Genomic DNA, 20,792 nt, shown 5'->3' with positions numbered 1-20,792 from the left:
TCTTAATATTCAATGCAAAAACCTATATAATTCTCTCTAATATAGAAGAGTTTCGAGACTTGCTAACAAACTAGAAATCAACTACAATCCAATCCCTTATTAATAGCAGCTAAACTAGCAAGATACAATATAATAATAACCTATATAAATTGGGTTATTGGAGATATGTCTTCAAATCTTGTTTCAATGCAACTTCCACAATTCAATGGATACAACTACTTGATCCAATCCAATTCAATTTTCGAATTAAGTTTCTTCGAATGAATTGATCTTCATAGTCGAGCTTACATACTTCTACAATATCATCACCATTTGAAACTCAAATGTTTTATTTTAAAATTTGCCAATTAATCTAATTGTGGGTTAATATATAAGTTCAAATGATTAAGTTTTACTATATTAGTAGAACGAAAATAGTAAACGTAAAGTAACAATATTATATAATATATATGTTTCATAAATATGGAAACAAAAAGCACCTTCATTCATGAGATAATATTTTTTAATGCAAAATAAAGTTTCACAAGAAATATTCTCAAACAAAACGAATTGAGACACATCTCATGTAAAATATGTACGTGCAATAATTGAATCAACTGTCCAAATTATGAATATATATATATATAGTAGATTTAATTTCTGTATTATAACTTAATATTTTTAGTTAATGTTTGTATTGGAATTTAAGATTTTAGTTTTAATTGAACAATAGTTATTAAATTTATAATTTTTTTTGTTTTTAAATTTAGATATAGTAAGCATATTATCATGCCTATAATGCCATGTCAACTTATTATTTTTATATATTACTAAAAAAGCAGTTAATAGATTTAACGAGTATCGTTTGTATCAAAGTTACAATTTCTAAATTAGAAAAATATCGAGACTTAGAATGATCTAATCAAAAAATCTAGACAGAATTTTATCAAGTTAATTTAACTGCTACCATTTAAATTGAAATTGAAGATTTTGCCTTTTCTTTTGATTAAAATAATTCTTGAATGAGGTATTCAACTCTAGGGATGAATCGAAAATGAAATCTTTATCTGCTCAACCTCCTATTTTTATGATGAAAATGAATTTTTTTATCGAAGGATCAGAAAAAATGGGTCCGGATCTCCTACGAGAATTATTTGGAAGATCCAAAACCAAAAATAGTAGTATTTGCTAGCAGCAACATAATGGAGGCAGCCAATCAAGATAGATTGATCCGAAATTTGATTCAGATCCAATATAGCAGCTGTGGGTACATAAGAAATGTGTTGAATCAATTCATTAAAAAGAATTGATCCGATCGCAACTTCGAATATGGAATTCAAAGGGATCAAATTGGAAGTGATACTCTGAATCATAGAACTATAATGAAATATACGATTAACCAACATTTATTGAATTTGAAAAAGAGTCAGAAGAAATGGTTCGACCCTCTTATTTTAGTTTCTCGGACCGAGAGATCCATGAATCGGGATTCTAATGCATATAGATACAAATGGTCTAATGCATATTGTGAAAAATAAAATAAAATAAAATAAATAAAATAAAGAACACACAAATTTTACGTGGAAACCCTTTCGGGAAAAAAACCACGGGCAGAGGAGAAGAAAATTTACTATGTCAAAAAATTTTAATCAAATACAAGAGGAATAGACTATGTCTATTTATAGGCTTGCAAAGCCATATTCTAGTAGGATTGAAATACCTTATCCTAATCAATATAAAATAGATGGAGTTTAATAAGGTTTAAAAACCTTATTCTAAAATAAAATAAAAGAAGTCTAGTTCTATATGGATTTTACTTTTATTTTATTTTCCATCGTATTTTATTTAAATAAGAATTTGGGTCACTTAATTCTAACAATCTCCACCTTGACACAAATTCTCAATGAACAAGTTCTTCATTGCGAACTTTCAATAAACAAGTTCTCCACCTCTTCCATAAAACCCCTTAAGGGTTTAACTTCAACAATAAACACCAACCAAGTCTAAGCAATGCTCAAACTTGGTTATAGGAAGTGACTTAGTCATCATATTTGCAGGATTTTCATGAGTACTAATTTTGCTCACAACAATATCACCACGAGCAATAATATCACGAACAAAATGATACCGAATATCAATGTATTTTGTTCTCTCATGAAACATTTGATCTTTTGTAAGAAAGATGGCACTCTGACTGTCACAAAATACTGTGCTGATTTGAAGGTCTTCATTGAGTTCACTAAATAGTCTCTTCAACCAAATAGCTTCTTTACAAGCCTCAGTAATCGCCATGTACTCAGCTTCAGTGGTAGACAAAGCGACTGTAGTTTGCAAAGTGGCTTTCGCTTTCCAACTAATTGCACAACCTCCGATTGTAAAGACGTAACCTGTGAGAGATCTTCTTCTATCAAGGTCTCTAGCAAAATCAGCATCAACATACCCTATAACTCCATCTTTAGTTCTTCCAAACTGTAAGCAAACATCAGTAGTGCTTCGTAAGTATCTTAAAATCCACTGAACTGCTTTCCAATATTCTTTACCGGGATTTGTCATATATCTGCTAACTGCACTGACTGCATATGATAAATCTGGACGTGAACAAACCATAGCATACATGAGAGATCCCACTGCACTAGAGTATGGAACATGTGACAGGTACTCAATCTCATCATCTGATTGAGGAGACAAGGCCGATGAAAGTCTGAAATGGGCTACTAAAGGAGTACTAACAGGCTTAGCACTTTGCATATTGAACCTGTAAAGAACTTTCTCAATGTACCCCTTCTGACTTAGGTACAATTTACTTGCTTTTCTATCTCTGAGAATCTCCATACCAAGTATCTTCTTTGCTGGTCCTAAATCTTTCATCTCAAATTCTTCACTTAGTTGGGCTTTAACCTTTCTTTTCTCTCATTTATCTTTTGCTGCTATCAACATGTCATCAACATAAAGAAGTAGATACACAAAAGAACCATCACTGTTTTTCTTAAAGTAAACACAACTGTCTAAACTACTTCTTTTGAAATCATGAGAAGTCATAAAGGAATCAAACCTCTTGTACCACTGTCTTGGTGACTGTTTCAAATCGTAAAGGGACTTTTTCAACAAGCAAACATAGTCCTCTTTTTCTGAGACTATAAAACCCTCTAGTTGTTGCATGTAAATATCTTCCTCAAGTTCTCCATGCAGAAATACAGTTTTTACATCTAACTGCTCAAGCTCCAAATCATGCATGGCCACAATACCAAGCAAAGCTCGAATCGAACTATGCTTAACAACTGGAGAGAACACATCTGTGAAGTCCACTCTTGGAATTTGACTGTAACCCTTTGCAACAAGCCTTACTTTATATCTGGGTTCTTCAACTCCTAGAGTCCCTTCTTTCTTTTTAAACACCCATTTACAACGAACAACCTTTTTACCTTTAGGAAGTTTCACAAGGTCACATGTTCTGTTTTTGTGGAGTGATTCCATCTCTTCTTGCATAGCAAACATCCACTTTTCTGAGTCTTCATAGCTAACCGCCTCAGAGTAATTAGATGGCTCTTGATTCGCATCTATATCTTCAGCCACATTTAAAGCATAAGCAACTAGATCAACCTTGGCATACTTCTTTGGAGGTTTAATTTCTCTTCTAGTTCTGTTTTTGGCGATAGAGTATTGTGGTGAAGAAGTAACTCTATTCTCAATTTTTGTTCTGCCTTGAGGAGTTGACTCTGTATTAATCTGATGCTCCACCTGCTTTTGATTTTCTTTATTGGAAGAGTCTTTAAGAGATAAGTTAGATAGCATAGCAGTTTCATCAAAAACAACATCTCTGCTAATCACAACTTTTCTATTTTTAGGACACCATAACTTATACCCTTTTACACCAGCTTTATAACCAAGAAAAATGCATTTAATAGATCTCGATTCCAATTTTCCATTATCAACATGAGCATACGCAGGACACTCAAAAATCTTTAAATCAGAATAATTAGCAGGATTACCAAACCATACCTCTTGTGGAGTCTTTTTCTCAATGGCAACGGATGGAGATCGGTTTATCAAAAACATGCAGTAGAGGCCGCTTCTGCCCAAAATACCTTCGATAAGTTGGCATTTGACAACATACATCGAACCTTCTCCATGATCGTTCTGTTCATTCGTTCTGCAACGCCGTTTTGCTGTGGAGTATGACGAACTGTCAAGTGTCTCATGATCCCTTCTGACTTGCACAATCTATTAAACTCATCAGAACAAAACTCTAAGCCATTGTCTGTGCGGAGGTATTTTATCTGTTTTCCCTTCTATTTTTCAATCATAATTTTCCAAGACTTAAATGCGAAAAACACATCGCTTTTCTGCTTCAGGAAAAATGCCCAAACTTTTCTGGAAAAATTATCAATAAAGGTTAGCATATAATTAGCTCCACCTCTCGAAGGCACTCTGGATGGCCCCCACAGATCAGAATGAATATACTCTAACGTCCCCTTCGTGTTATGGATTCCTCTAGTAAATCGAACTCTCTTTTGCTTCTCAAAAACACAGTGCTCACAGAAATTCAGTTTGCAAATTCCTTGCCCATTAAGAAGTCCTCTTTTGCTTAATTCTGCTATGCCATTCTCACTCATATGCCCTAGGCACATATGCCAAAGTTTAGTAATATCATCATTTGACAAGGAAGAGGAAGCGACAGCTGCATCACCAGTAACAGTAGAACCCTGTAAAACATATAACTTGGCAATCTTTCTCTGCCCTTTCATCACAACAAGGGACCTTTTGGAAATCTTTAAAACCGCACTTTCAACTGTGTATCTGTACCCTTTTGATTCAAGAGTACTCAACGAAATTAAATTTCTTTTCAATTCTGGAACATGCCGCACGTCACTAAGTGTTCTGAAAACTCCATCAAACGTCTTAACTTTAATTGTTCCAACACCTGCGATTTTACATGAAGCATTATTTCCCATCAAAACAACACCTTCAGATACTGTTTCATAAGTTGTAAACCAATCCCGATTGGGACTCATGTGGAAGGTGCAGCCTGAATCAAGTATCCACTCCTCGCTTACTTTAGAATCATTAACAGAAGCGACTAGAAGTTCACCATCGCTGTAGTCTTCTACAACATCAGCTTCACCGAAATTTTCTGGTTATTTTCCCTTTTGATTCGTAGCCTCCCTTTTAATCTTATTTTGTAGCTTATAGCACTCAGATTTGATGTGCCCTTTCTTATTGCAAAAGTTGCAAGTATTACCTCTGTTTGAAGACTTCGATCTACCCTTAGATTTACCACGAGGATTCTGTTCCTGTGTCCTACCACGATCATCATCAGCATTTCGATCTTGTCTCCCACGAACAATGAGACCCTCTCCTTGAGAGTCGGGTTTAACCACAAGATGCTTCATATTATCATACGAGGTTAAAGAATCATAAACCTCATCAACTGTGAGAAACTCGCGGCTATATAAAATCGTGTCTCTAAAGGTTGAATAAGACGGGGGCAACGAACAAAGTAGAATCAACCCTAAATCTTCCTTATCATACTGAACCTCCACGGCCTCCAAGTTTGAGAGAATTTCTTTAAACACTGTTAAGTGTTCGTGTACAGACACACTTTTCTCCAAACGATGAGCATAAAGACGCTGCTTCATATGCAACTTGCTTGTTAGAGTTTTCAACATACATATTTGTTCTAGCCTCTTCCATAATGTAGCGGCAGTTTTCTCTTTCATCACATCCTGTAAAATTTCGTTGGACAAATGCAGATGTAATTGTGTTAATGCCTTTCGATCCTTACGCTTCTTCTCTTCATCTGTTAATGTCGACGGCATCTTATCTATCCCTAGCAGGGCATCCTCCAGATCCATCTGTATAAGAACTGCTTGCATCTTAATTTGCCACAACGCAAATCTGGTGTTGCGATCCAACAGCAGAATTTCATACTTCAAAGACGCCATTACCATAATCGAGATGAATAACCCGGAAGCTCGGATACCAATTTGTGAAAAATAAAATAAAATAAAATAAATAAAATAAAGAACACACAAATTTTACGTGGAAACCCTTTCGGGAAAAAAAACCACAGGCAGAGGAGAAGAAAATTCACTATGTCGAAAAATTTTAATCAAATACAAGAGGAATAGACTATGTCTATTTATAGGCTTGCAAAGCCATATTCTAATAGGATTGAAACACCTTATCCTAATCAATATAAAATAGATGGAGTTTAATAAGGTTTAAAAACATTATTCTAAAATAAAATAAAAGAAGTCTAGTTCTATATGGATTTTACTTTTATTTTATTTTCCATCGTATTTTATTTAAATAAGAATTTGGGTCACTTAATTCTAACACATATAAAGTTGATCAGTACAAAAAATACATAAACTCAAAATTTACTAAAATTAAAAATAAAATAATTAAATTTATACTTTTACGCATACTCCAGGGGCTAATAACAAAATTTGACCAATAATGTATCTCACAAAGATGATAGGAATGGACATAATTTTGGGGGCTGCTAAATGTTTTGCATTGTACAATCTTTCTTTTTCCTTTCTGAGATCAAATCAGAAAGTGCAATGATGATATTATAAATAATTATAAAACCATCAATACATAAAAAACTTTTATCTTAATTACCTCTTTAACTCAATTGGCATATTTATTTTTATTTGAATACACATATATATTTTTTATAAATAAAAAATATATAACATATTTAATTTAAAAAATATTTAAAATAGATAGTATTTTATGAAAGAAAGAAATTGATATCATAATTTAAATTAATAATTAAATATCAAGTAAAAAAATGTATATTTTACAAAGTAAAAAAAATTAATATAAGTAAAAAATAACAATATAAATAAAATTATACCTATTTGTGTTCCAAATTATCAAAAGAAAAAAAAATCATGAAATAATACAAAGATCAAAATAGATCTTATATATTTCTCTTGTGCTATTGTCGGTTCTAACATTATTTGATATTTCCTCTTCCAAAAAATGTTACTTTATTGCTCATTCTTTTCGAGATACGATGTTTTTTTACATGTTATTTATATATTTTAATTTTAATTTTAATTAATATATAATTCTAATATTAATTAAGTGATAAATAAAAAATAAAATCAATATTTATTTATATACTTAAACCTCTATTCACATTATAGTAAATATGAAAGTACAAAAGTTTACTTATAAAAAAATAAAAAATAATTCAGAATTTAAAAAATATTTGAGCCTTAATTATTAATTTATTGGTAATGAGAATATTTCGAATTTTATTAAAATTGTTGCTATAATAAATGTCGATAATGACAATAGAACGATTGCAGAGTAATCAAAAAAGAAAAATAAGAATACACAGATTTTATGTAGAAATCCTTTAAGAGAAAAACCAAGGGCAAATGAGAAGAAATTCACAAATGTCGAAAAACAAATGATACAAGAAGAGTTTCCACTACATCTATTTAAGGGTTGAAAAACTCTATTCTAATCAGAGTCAAATAATAGAAATATAGATCTATACAGACTCAACTTGTGCGGTATGATCCATACCACCCCTGATCGCAACCCCAATCTAATATTGATTTCTTTAACCAATGACGAAATTCAAATCACACAAACTCTATAAGTTATAATTTTATTTTAAAGTCAATAAAATTATTACAAATATGATTAATAATTTTGAATAATGTTGTTGTAATACGATCCAAAAGACTATGTTGGGTGGTGAGAGCTACTTTTATCGTATAATTTATTAGAAAAATGAAATAAAGGCGAATAATAGTGATCTTGTTGTGAAAAATGTGTATATATAGTCTGATTGAAAGAGGTGACCATTGACGTCAAAGGAATATTCGAAAATGCTATCATTACATCTTGAAAAAACAAGAAAAGAAAAACTTATGTTTTTACAACACCAACATCAATTGTTTCATACTTTGTTAAACTTATGAAATGAGGAAAAAATGTTAAGGGGTCTGCTTTTCCCCTTTATTGAAAAATGACAGTTTCTTGAGTTATGAAACATAAACTGACGTTGTATGATATTCAATGTACATAAATCTAGATTTCTATGTCTTATCTTCATCATTTTCGAATCATTTACTGCTATACCTTACCAAGAAACTCCCATAGTTTGTGGAAATTGAAACTATGTCTCTTCCTTTCCCATAATTCACGTGAAATTGTGTTCAACTTTTTGTAGGATTTTTCCACAAACCCCATTTTTGAGGTGCTACCTAACTTATGAACACAATTTCATTAAAGTTGGATCATTTGATTCAATAATGCATGTATGACTCTCACCTCTTAAAGTTCAATAAGTTCAGATTCCTCAGTACACACCCTTGAGAGTAATAACAAAAATTTCTATCTTAAAAAGGGTTTTAGTTTAAATAGTAAAGATTATCAATTGAGTTTTAGTTTAATTAGTTTTGACATTGTTGCCAATACAAGAGAACATGTGTTCAAGTGTACTGAAGCGCGTTATTCTCTTATTTAAGGGTTGAAAAGGGGTATAGATAATTTTAGGTGTTATATAAAAAAACAAAAATTAAAAATCGTATATTATGCATATAGAAATTCAAAATTCAATAAATTTTAACCAAAAGTTACGTATATTATGCATTTAATGTTAGACTCAAAAGTAGAGAGCTCAAATTGGAAAAAGAGCTAAATTTAATAATTACATGTTGCCTTTAAGTATATCAATGTTAGACTAAAAAATAGAGGAATTAAATTGAAAAAAACTATTAAGCTTTTATTATTATTATTATTATTATTATTATTATTATGGTGCACGTTTTTATCATAGGATGGATTAATGATTATGTTAATATAATCTCCTCTAACTTAAACAATGACCAAGTATACGATTTTCTCATGCAAATTCAATTTTGTTCAAACATACATTTATTTAAATAATGTAAATTACATTCCTGAGATTTATGGTATACTCATAACCTGAGTGAAAAAAATATTGTAAGAAATATATTTATTAAAAAATTATATAAAAATCAATTCACACTCACAATGGTAAAGTTGAATGCTTTTTATGTACGGTGTTTAGGGGTCAATTCTTATTGATTTGTTTATATATATAATGGTAATCTAGTGATTTTATAATTGAGTTGGTGTTCGATCGATCCTTAACACCAACTCAATAAAAGACTTAATATAAATACTAGAAATCCTATCACACACTCATGCGTATGGACACCATATATTTAGAACACAGATGCGCGTTTAAAAATAATATATAATAAATAATTAAATGTATAGTTTAAAACTAATTAATTGTAATTACATATAAAATATGTAATATATTAAAATAAAAATTAGTTTAAATTATGAGTAAAACGAAATTTAAACACATAAATACATAAGATAAACAATACTAAATGCACTACAATTATTTATCATTGTTTTATCATCAATCGTGAGTTAATGTCGAGTTGTCTTGTGACACTAAATCAATTAACAATATTATTAATATATACAACTGGTGGAGATAATAAATTATGTATATTAAAAAAATGTATAAAAATATTAAAATAAAACTTTGATTAAATAGTAAAATTAAGATTTTAATACTCCGATTGATGCATGTTCAAATCTCAGTAATCAATTAATGTTTACTTTAGGACCATTAAACAACAACTGGCCAAAAAGAAAAAAGAAAACAACTACTTTGCTTCCCTATAATCTGGGTAAAAAAACAGCAAGAATTAAACAAGACAAATGGCTGTTCACTGTTTGCTTGATTTAAAAACCATATTAAATATATCAATAAATAATTAGATATAGTGAAAAGATATATTGTAGTTTTTAGAGAAGAATTTAGTTCGAACTTTAAAGATAATATTATTAAAACGAACAGTCATGAACCTTAAATATAAACTATAAAACGAATTTATATATTATAAAAGAAACAACATTAAATATTCAAATCCTTGGTAGCCAAAAATGACAGTCAACCATCAATATTAAATGATACAGCGACAATTAATAACAATTATTGGAGCATTAATCTCTTCTTCTTTTTTTCTTTTGAGTATTTAGGCATTAATATTCTTTCAATTGAGTATGTTGTGTAACACCCTTAACTCATATCCATCGCCAGAATATGATTACGGAGTATTACTGAAATTTACAGATCAAATACATATAATTTATATAATTTAATATTCATATAATTAAGTAATTATACTTACTTATTTGCCAATCACACATATAGGCCTACCTGTATTAAATCTACCAAATCAAATAATGCCTCAATATGCCTATTAGTATTCAGCATTCAACCATAACAAATCATACATCAAACATATTAATGTCATATTTATAAAATTTAGCTTTAGTCTATACATGCCATTATAACCAAAATTTAGTTTATTATATATATATCGAAATGAGCTGATGGATAGTGTGAGATATCTCCGCCAAGCTTCCAACCCAACAAGCTTCTAAATTACTAAAAAACAAAGAAAATAAAATAGAGTAAGCATTTAATGCTTAGTAAGTTCGTATAACGGGAAATTAACTTATCATTTAATTCACATTTAAGGTAAGCAAACTCAACATGCTCAAACCAATTTGGCCAAATGTCTAAACACATATCCTTACCAAACATGTTAGTCATGTATTTCATAGAAATATCAAGAAACATATATAAGCTTAATAATCAACAAATTGTCATATACATTTATTTTCCATATCATGTATCCATATAACATGTACAAATCATTTCCATATATTTCAGTAAATAGGGATAATGATTCATTTCAAATTCATATATTTTCTCATGTCAGGATTTTACTCGTTAAATCATTTAAAATATCGATGGATACATAGGTAGTACACACAAAGTGTAGAAATCTATAATCCGTCAATTCATATTCGGGAATGCTCATACGAGCACATAAATGGGAAACTCTTTCGAGCCATATAACAGGGAGCTTATATGAGCCATGTAACGGGAAGCTCTGGAGAGCTATTGATTGGAAAGCTTAAGAAAGAGCCTTTAATTGAGAAGCTCTAGGAAGCCATATATCGAGACGCTCATAAGAGCTGTGGTGTGTCCACAACACATGTAAGATCACAACCGATCTGGATGCTCTGAGTAGCTATTAACGAGAAGCTCACAAGAACCATATAACGGGAAACTCATGAGAGCTAAGTATCGGGATGCTCATAAGAGCTAATAACGGGACGCTCTTTCGAGTTGTGGTATGTCCGCAACACATGCAGGGCCACAACCAATTCAAAAACCCTGTATCCATCGAATTTCATTTATTTAAACGGGACTTAATATTTGTCGAACATTGTCGGATATGTGACTGATTTTCATATATGTCAATTACACCATACATATACATAACATTCAATTCAAACATATAATTATATAATTTAATTGCACGAACTTACCTCGACAAGTGTTCATGGATTTGTAATCTACTAATCTGACATTTTTTTCTTTCCCTCGTTCTAACTCCGTACTTGATCTATCTGGATCTAATTAAGCCAAAATAGTTTGCTTGAGCTTAATACCCATAACTAGGGTTTTCATGTCTTTAATTTGGGAAAGATGATGAATATGATGATATTTTGTTATTTAATTAATTTATCATCTTTAATTATTTCATCTTTCCAATTTCATTCTTTCCTTTATTTAATTTTCCATTGATGACTAAGCATACTTATCTACTAACTCCTCTAAATGGTTTATTTGTCATATAAAGACCCCCAATTTTGAATTTCGTAGCTATTTGATTCCTCTAGCTACTAGAATTCAACTTTTGCACTTTATGCAATTTGGTCATTTCCCTCAAATTAAACATAAAATCGGTAAAATTTTCTTAACGAAATTTTCATACGATATTTCAATCATAATGCAGATCATGAAATAATATTAAAATTATTTTTCTTCCAGACTAGGATTTGTGGTCCCAAAACCACTGTTTCGATTTCATTAAAATCGGACTATTACATGTTGGGATTTGAAATTTCTTGAGTTATTTTGGTTTAGGAAATGGGAATACTAAGAATGTTAGTAAGATTTTTGCTTGGACTCTTGCCAATGGTAAAACTATTTTATAGTCCCTTTAAAAGTTGTTAGAATACAAAGTAATACAATGAAAAAGTTTGCGGTTTGGCCTTGAAAAAAAAATTAATTCAATTCTAGCCCTCTCAAAAGAAAATTCTATCTCCATCCCTTGGTGTGAGATCCAAGTTCTAAGTATTTCGAATTATTGGTCGGAGTCACTTTAGGTTCAGTTAATTATGAATTTGGGTCGATATAAATTTCAAATCAAATTAAATTTTGTTCGATCAATTTAAGGTGTATTGACTTTTTTACAATAAAATAGGGTGGTTCATATTAGGATTTGAGTTGAAATTGATAGGGGTGCGAAGGTAGAGGCCAATAGCTTTGGCCCTTTTGTTTAAATGGTCCAATTTCCTATTTATCCCCTCTAAAAATTTAATAATTAATTTAGCCCCTCGTTAAATCCTTCCATTAAATCTTTTAGCTCCCTCAAAAGAAAATTCCATTGTATCTCAATTTTGGGACACAAAATTTCTAATTTCGCCCTAGTTGATAGATTTACGAAATTCAATAACTTAGCTTACTGAAAATATAGATTTAAAACTCCGATCGGTCATTTAATTTTAGTGTTTGAACATTATGTGCACACTAATTCATAATTTCATTTATATATGCTCCAACTAAACTACCTATTAATTTGCTGCCATAAACAGGTTTGTGGGAAGTAGATGCCGCAGAGAATTAATATTACTAAAGGTATAGCCTAGTCTAGTCGTGTGGCGAGAAGGTGAAGAATTTCACCCATTTCAACTCGCCTCAAAACTTAATTTATATATCTCTTATCAGATTAGGTCGGGTGAGAACCTATCAAGTTTGAGTTTTTTGTCATCCCTAATTGTGGTAAGGGGTGAGTTAGAGTTCAGATTGATTGGGTTTTTTTTTTTTTTTTGAATTTTTAACTGTTCATAATAATATGATTCACTTCAAAATTTTAATTTTATACTAATTTTGTATTTAAATTTTTTGTACTTATTTTGACAAATTAGACTTTATTCGAATTTTTTGAGGGAAGACTACACCCAAAATTATTAAACTATTAGTTTGTTTATGTTTTAATCATTTAACTTCAAAAAGTTATAAAATGCTCATTAAACTATTTGAAAATTTTTATTTAAGTCATTCAACTGTTAAAATTCATGCTATATGATATTCTCTATTCGCACAACTTGAACCAATCAAAAGCTGACTTCCTCCTCTTGTACAGTTATTTTTTCATGAAGTAACTTTGAATGTAATGAATCTGCGAACCAAAATCTAAATAACTCTCTTCTCTGGTATTCAACATTGATCGTCAAATCAACTTAGTATGCTCTTTTACTCATCAGTGAGTATTAATCTACTATATAAATAATCAAATTGTTCCTTGAAACTAGTTAGTCAAACGTTAAAAAAACATCTTAATAACTCACTTACATAAATAAAAATTTTCTAATAATTCTGTGAATATTTTATAATTTTTTTAAAATCAAGCCAACAGTTTAGTTATATTGAGTGTAGTGATTGTTTTTTGGGGGGTGAAATATACCATCAGAGTAAGAATGTTAGATGGGGAATTGGCGATGCTGAGCAGCGAGGCTAAGCTAGAAACGTGCGCTACACCTATTTACTGGTCTCTCTATGCCTCCTGGCCTAACCTTCTCACCAACCTTTTTTATTTATTTGTTGTTTAACTTTGATAATGAAAGGTCAGCACTTTGGCCACATTGCTTCCAAACTTTCCCAATATTCCACTTCTATTTTTATACATGATTTTCGTGATTGTTACGATCCCAATCTAGAATTTCCACCCAAATCTGATTTAATCACAAATTTAATAACTCCAATTTAAAAATGATATCCACCTCTAATCATTTGAATAAATATTTGAAATCGGTAAAAGTATTATGGTGGTACACATGGCATGTTGTGTGTAATTGTCTGGTTATTTTATCGGGTACACCAGTTTTTAATAGTAAAAATGGATGAAAATTTTAATTGAAATGGTCAATTTGTTCTTTGATCAAGGACTAACTGACTATTTTTAAAGTAGAGAATGTAAAATGCAATCTGACTACTAGTACAGGGTTTTCATGATACTTTTACTATATGAACCCCAACCTAAATTATCTAAGTTTAAAATGACATAGACTCAAAACAATTGAAACTCAAGTAAAATATTTTGAAACAACCAAAACTTGAGAAAAAAAAGCAAATGAAAAATGTCAATTGAGTCTTAGCTCGGTTGGTATCGGGATTGTGGTCAGTGTAGGAAGACGTGGATTCGAGTACGCTAAAGTAGAGGTGTTCAAATTTCGGTTAAAACCAAATTAACTGACCGAACCGATCTAATTCGGTTAATCGATCAATTAACCAATCTAATTCGGTCAGAAGTTGGCTAATGATTTTTTAAAAGTTTGAGTATTAGTTAATTTGGTTCGAAATCGAGTAATTAACCGAATTAACCGAACTTAATAATTAATAATACAAATTATATGTAGTTTTAATTCGGATAATTCGGTCAAATGAAAATTATCAATTTTTTTATGTTTTATGCTTATTTTAACAAAAAAAAAATATAAATTTCTGTTAATTTGACTAACTTACTAAATTAACCAAAATACTTTGGTTCAGTTAATATTTTTTTGAAAAAATTTCAATTCGATTAAAAAATTAAAAAATTCGATTAATATTAGTTTAATTCAATTACAGTTTGAACAACCCTACGCTGAAATTAATAATTGATTAAGCTCAAATTCAACCGAAAAACGTGTACTAATTATGTCTTAAGATTTGAAAAAAAAGTAAGGAATATAATTTAGGCACTTACACTGGTATTTTGAAGGGTAAATGTATATGAGAGATAACTCTATTATAGGGATCTAATTAAATTAGTTTTTTTACTGTTAATCCGAATTCAATAGTTTCTGACTTGATCAGATCCTATAAGGGCAGATTTTGAAAATAATAATTTAAAAAGAAAGAGTTCAAGGAATCTCAGGTTTTCATGATTAAGCTATCCAAACCAGGCCAAAAATCTCATAAAATAGAAAAATCCCAATACAACTTCCCTATAGTATTCGTAACATCACCAAAGGAATTCACCCTACAACAAAGCTGTCTCCATATCCAGCTGTCCCAAAAATACAGTGCATATTTAACGGCCTCGACCACGTCCACGCCCACGGCCACGACCCCGACCACGTCCCAAAGGCTTCCCTGAATTTGGAAATGCACAAGAGAGATCAATACTACAAAAAGAAAAAAACAAGCTTATACAAGTAGGATTAAGAACACATGGGAAAACAGCAAGAGAGAAACGGCAAATACCAGCTGTTGGCTTCTTAGGTTTCACCCTAGGTGTCTCTTCAACTAGCAGCGTCTCGAGATTTAAGCTGTCAGGCAGGATATAGTAGCGAATATTGTTACCCCGCACACTAAGGTGATCTAAAGTGACCGGATTTTTCCCTTTCAAAGTGAGTTTCACGGTTTTCAGATGGGTGTTCATACTGATATCCACACCTAAAAGAAATGTAGCAAATTAAACCAGTCATGAAAATTTGCATGCCAACAGGTGTAGGGCAATAAGGGCTTAATATACAAACATACACTCAACTTTTAATAAGCAAAAGAAACTATGCTGTTGAAATCTTATTGCCCGTAAATAAACCTATAATCTTTTATTATTTTGCAGTACATAACTGTACAAGCTTTCAAAATGAAGTAAAAACAAGTTCAATTGATTAGTCAGGCAAGAAATTGCTATTATCAAGCACAGTTGCATAGTGCTGTAAATGAACAAGGCGTCCAATGAACAGTTCATGAACATATTCATGGACATGTTTGTTTAATATTCATCAACTTGTTCGTTTAACTTAAATGAACAACCATGAACAATTATACAAACATGAACACAATTCTGAAAATTTTAATGAAAATGAACCGAACATGAACAACTTAAAAAAAACAAATGAACATGAACAGAAGCCTATTAGTTCAAGCTCGGTTCATTTACAACCCTACAGCATGTGGTACGGTAACACGGATTCAATAGACACGTGTGCTAATGACGTGGGAAAAGTATGAATGATGTGGCATTTAGGAGACCTTTTACTCTCTATTGATTCTATTTCTAACCCCCTCAATTTCCAAATTCTGGCCACCAAAATCACCACCGGCTGCCATACCAAAATCACCAAATTCCAAAGGCTCACGTAACGGATTGCTGATTCATTACTAAACTTCATGTGATTCGAAGAATCGCTAATCCAATGCATCAAAACTACCATAATCATAGGTCCAATACCAATTCACCTTAAATATATAATACAATGCGTGAACACAGCACCTAAATCGATCCCCCAATTTTAAAGATAGTAATTAATTTAACCAAATAGTTCAGCCACAAAAAATACGCAATTGAGATTTAAATTATGAAATAAACCTTCACTGCCTATGGCACATTGCACGATTTCTTTTTGGATATCAAGGTTTCACAAATTCGCTAAACGGAGGGTTTAGGGTTTAGGGTTTAGCTAAACCCTTAAATTCGGGAAAAAAAAGGAAAGGAGAAAGAGGAAAGAGGTGGAACCTGTGATGGTACCGTGAACAATGGTTCCATTCTTAAGCTCAATCGATACCGTTTCATTGTTCAACTTCATTAAAAACCTGCTCACGACATTTCAAAATCATATATTAAGAATCAAAAATGATTTTTGTTTTTTAAAATTTTGCTACACATTCACTTCGTAAACACAAAGAAACGAAATTTTCATGGCATAAAATGACCTGACGAGCTTCATGTTGAAGAGAGAGGCAGGGGAGAGAGAGCCAATGGCACTGTGGAAGGAAGCCGGAGAGAGGAGAAGAAGAACCTGCCAGGTTTGCTGTGGACTTGGGATTTTAGGGCTCTCGGGCCATAGCTAAAAGGGCCTTTTGACTTTGTTGACTTCACAAGAAACGACGTCGTAATTATGTAATAGTGTTTTGATGCTTGGGCCACATTCGTTTTAGTTATCAGCCCAACACTTTTTTGAGTATATATATATGATTAGGGATATTATTTGATTCACTAATAAAATTATACAAGAAATTATTTTATAGATCTTTCTCACTATGTCATTTATGACCCTTTTTTAATTATTTAATGATATTTCAACAAAATTTTTCATGTCATTGACATAATTTTAGTAAATTTTTTATCTTGAACCATGAACCTCGAATCCTGAACTTGAACTTTAAACTCTAAACTTGGATTCAAATTTTGAGTTTGAGATTCAAAGTTTGAGTTCGAGTTTAAGATTTGAAGTTTTGGGTTTTAAGTTTAAGTTCAGCATTCAAAGTAAACAAATATCAAAATTATGTGTCAATTACATCAAAAATTATTAAAATATTATTAAATAATTAAAAAATAACCATAATAAATGTGGTGGGAAATTCATAAATTCTTAAATTATATTACCAAAAAATTACTTGGAATTGACAGTGTTTAAGGGAAAGCTGTCATCGTAAGTGTGCCTTACTGAGTTTAAACATAAATGAGGACAAAGTGATCATCGCCTCAACCACCAAGGTGAAATTATATTTATATTTTTTAACAATATACTAAATAAACCTTTACATTATGTTTGGTTTAATATATTAGTTGATATTTAAATTTAAATTTTTATATTTAACCATTTTTTTCTATTTTTAATAAATTAATTTTTTAATAATTTATACAATTAAACTAATAAATAAATTGAAGGAAAATATTTCATCAAATTAATTGGACCGCGAATGGGGTGTTGGTTTTTAGATTATTTAGATGTAGATGGATGCTGTGCCTGGTTTAGTCATTAGTGCTTTCTTAGATGGTACATTTTGTTTTACTGTCCCTACAAAAGTCAAAGGCGAGCAATGGGATTCCCCCAACAACCAGGCCCAGCATCCAACTACATCTTTAAAATCACACTAACAAATAATTGATTATTTAGGTGCAATTATAGTTTTAGTTTTTAGGTAAAATTGTAATAGAGGTTCTTGTGTTAGATGTTAAATTATATTTTGCCTTTTTTACTGGAAAATAATAAATTAGTCTTTATACATTAGATTAAAGAGTAAATTGATCATTTTTTATTAAAAACTCCATCCATCAATCCATTTGTACTATTAAAAACCAGTGTGACTAGCATATTAACCAAATAGTGACACATAGCATGAAATGTGTACCTCATGTTGATTTATAATGATAAGATTTTAATAATAAAAATGGATAAAAAATTTTAATATAAGGACCAATTTACTCTTTGATTCAATGTATAATGGGCAAAATGCAATCCAACTCCTAGTACAATGGTCCTTATGGTAATTTTATCTTTTTTTATTTTAATTTTATATAATTTAATAACTTTATTTTATAATATTATATGTTTTATTATATATTTTATAATATTATTATTAAATTTAAAATATCATAACCTCTAATTATTCTCCCTAAAATGTTAGGGTGAAATTTATAAAACATACTCATATATTCTGTTGATAATCATTTGAATTAAATAATAATTATGTTAAATTAAAATTTAGTGATTAAATGTTAAATTTTAGCATTGAAGAAGGATCAAAACAAGAGTTTGACCGATTAATTATAGCAAAGACTTCTACACGTGTCATTGTCTCCTGTCGTCGTCACTCTAGTCTTGTCGGTCCTTTGTGTTTCCCATCTGTTCAAAACTCAATTATACTCACTGATTCAGCTCACTCACTCACCGCCGTTGCTATTATTCAATCGTCAAAATCCCAGCAAAAACCATGCCCTTCCATTCCTTCTTTACCTTCTTCTTCTTCATATTTTTTCTGTATCCTTTCTCCATTCAATCACCAGCTCATGCCATTTCATTTGTATCACCAATCCAAAAAGACAATGCCACCCTCTTCTTCTCCTTCACTGTCTATCTCAAAACCCCACTCCAACCCACACGCCTCCACCTCGACGTCGGCGCCTCCTTCTCTTGGGTGGCCTGCGACGCTGGCTACAACTCCACCACTTACCAACACATTCCCTGTGCTTCCCTTCTTTGCGATTCCCTCGGCCACAATCTCCCTTGCTCCGTCTGTTTCAATGCTCCGAGCCCTTCCTGCGCCAATGACAGCTGCTCCCTTTTCCCTGAAAACTCGGTTACCCGAAAAATAGCCCTCTCACCCGGCTTAACCGACTCACTCGCGTTGCCCACCTCGGACGGGTCGACTCAAGGTCCGCCGATTCTCCTTCCGGGTTACATTTTCTCTTGCTCGCCGAGGTCGCTACTCGAGGGTCTAGCTAACAACGTGACAGGACTTGCCGCGTTCGGTAGGTCGAATTATTCACTCCCGGCGCAGGTTAGCAACACATTCTCTGTTCCTCGTTGTTTTGCGCTGTGTCTCCCTGGATCCCCGTCGGATCCTGGCGTTGCTCTAATCGGATCCGTCGGGCCTTACTATTTTTCACCTCAAAAAACCGACCTCTCCAAATCACTCGTTTACACTCCCCTAGTTTTAAACCCCGTCGGGAGCACCGTCGTGACCTACGCCGGCGAACCGTCCGATGAGTATTACATCAATATGACCTCCATCAACGTCAACGGCAAACCAATTCAGATCAACTCCTCGTTATTAGCTGTCGACGAGAACGGATCCGGGGGGACAAAAATAAGCACGGCCGTACCTTACACTGTTTTAGAAAGTTCTATTTACAACGCTTTAACCAAAGCGTTTGTGAACGAATCGTCTGCATTGAACCTCACGGTGACCGACACTGTGAAACCGTTCGGCGTGTGTTATTCCGCGGCTGATATCACCGTAACTCGGGTAGGACCGGGGGTCCCGACCGTCGATTTCGTGATGCATAGTGATAATGTGTTTTGGAGGGTGTTTGGTTCGAATTCAATGGTGAGGATCACGAGAGATGCTGGTGGAGATGTTTGGTGCTTGGGATTTGTTGATGGTGGGGTCAACCCGAGAACATCGGTGGTGATTGGCGGGCATCAGATGGTGGATAATTTGCTGCAGTTTGATCTCGACAACAGTAGATTAGGATTTACTTCCTCAGTTTTGCTGAAGGGTACCACGTGCTCTAATTTCAATTTCGCTTCAACAAGATAATTTGCATTTATTTGTTTATTTATTTTCCGTTGCTTCGATCAATTGTAGTTGGGGTAATTACACCTAAGTCATTCAATTATTAATGACTTTACATTTTGGCATTTAATATCAAAAAGTTTCTCATTAATTTATTGGAAAAGCTACAAGTTGGTCGCAAAGGACATCAGATGTGCATACGAGTAAATTTATAGTCTGATCATTTGATTATAAATTTGTTATTGAGCTATTAGTGTAAGTTCACAAACTCAATCTTGACAACGACAACAACTTAAAGCCCAAATCCTAGTAAAGTCACCGACAATCCCATGCCTTATCTATAATCCAATCAATTTAGCAACTGGAGCTATTACATAAATAAAATTTTAAATATTTTAATTATTACTTAATTAATATTAGAATTAATTATGTTAATTAATTATTATTTTGAATAATATTATTTTAGATTATTTCAATAATAATGAAAGCGTAAACTTTTTGGTACAATTGTTATTCGAACTTTAAAAATAAAATTATTTTTAAGAATACAATTTATAATTTTATATTAAAATTACTTATTATTCAAAATATTATTAAAAAAATACCATTCAAATGTGGAATCAATGATATTTAAAGTTTA

General features: G+C 31.7%; 2 protein-coding genes across 2 annotated transcripts; one reads left to right on the top strand and one right to left on the bottom strand.

Annotated features, from left to right (window-relative positions):
* Positions 1-15,041: 15,041 nt before the first annotated feature.
* Positions 15,042-16,998, bottom strand: LOC121204665 (small nuclear ribonucleoprotein SmD1a). Its single transcript, XM_041074945.1, has 4 exons — positions 16,844-16,998; positions 16,647-16,723; positions 15,386-15,577; positions 15,042-15,274 (listed from the first exon to the last, which is right to left on the bottom strand). Exons 1-4 carry the CDS (start codon positions 16,855-16,857, stop codon positions 15,213-15,215), a joined length of 345 nt encoding a protein of 114 aa, XP_040930879.1. The 5' UTR covers positions 16,858-16,998; the 3' UTR covers positions 15,042-15,212.
* Positions 16,999-18,594: 1,596 nt separating this feature from the next.
* On the top strand, positions 18,595-20,319 carry LOC121204664 (probable aspartic proteinase GIP1). The gene has a single exon (XM_041074944.1). It carries the CDS (start codon positions 18,848-18,850, stop codon positions 20,174-20,176), a length of 1,329 nt encoding a protein of 442 aa, XP_040930878.1. The 5' UTR covers positions 18,595-18,847; the 3' UTR covers positions 20,177-20,319.
* Positions 20,320-20,792: the final 473 nt, after the last annotated feature.

This window comes from Gossypium hirsutum, chromosome A08 (assembly GCF_007990345.1).
Source record: "Gossypium hirsutum isolate 1008001.06 chromosome A08, Gossypium_hirsutum_v2.1, whole genome shotgun sequence".
NCBI lineage: Eukaryota > Viridiplantae > Streptophyta > Magnoliopsida > Malvales > Malvaceae > Gossypium > Gossypium hirsutum.
The sequence above is the reverse complement of the archived record's forward strand: the minus strand, read 5'-3'. Positions and strand labels throughout refer to the sequence as shown.

Bases quoted from the DNA above. Each gene is read 5' to 3' on its own strand.
- LOC121204665 (XM_041074945.1), bottom strand. The intron at 15,578-16,646 runs GTTCCACCTCTT...CATTTCTTTTAG, and splicing joins TGTTCACGGTACCATCACAG to GTGTGGATATCAGTATGAAC. The intron at 15,275-15,385 runs GTATTTGCCGTT...TTCCAAATTCAG, and splicing joins ACCTAAGAAGCCAACAGCTG to GGAAGCCTTTGGGACGTGGT.
- LOC121204664 (XM_041074944.1), top strand. From the start codon at position 18,848: ATGCCCTTCCATTCCTTCTTTACCTTCTTCTTCTTCATATTTTTTCTG.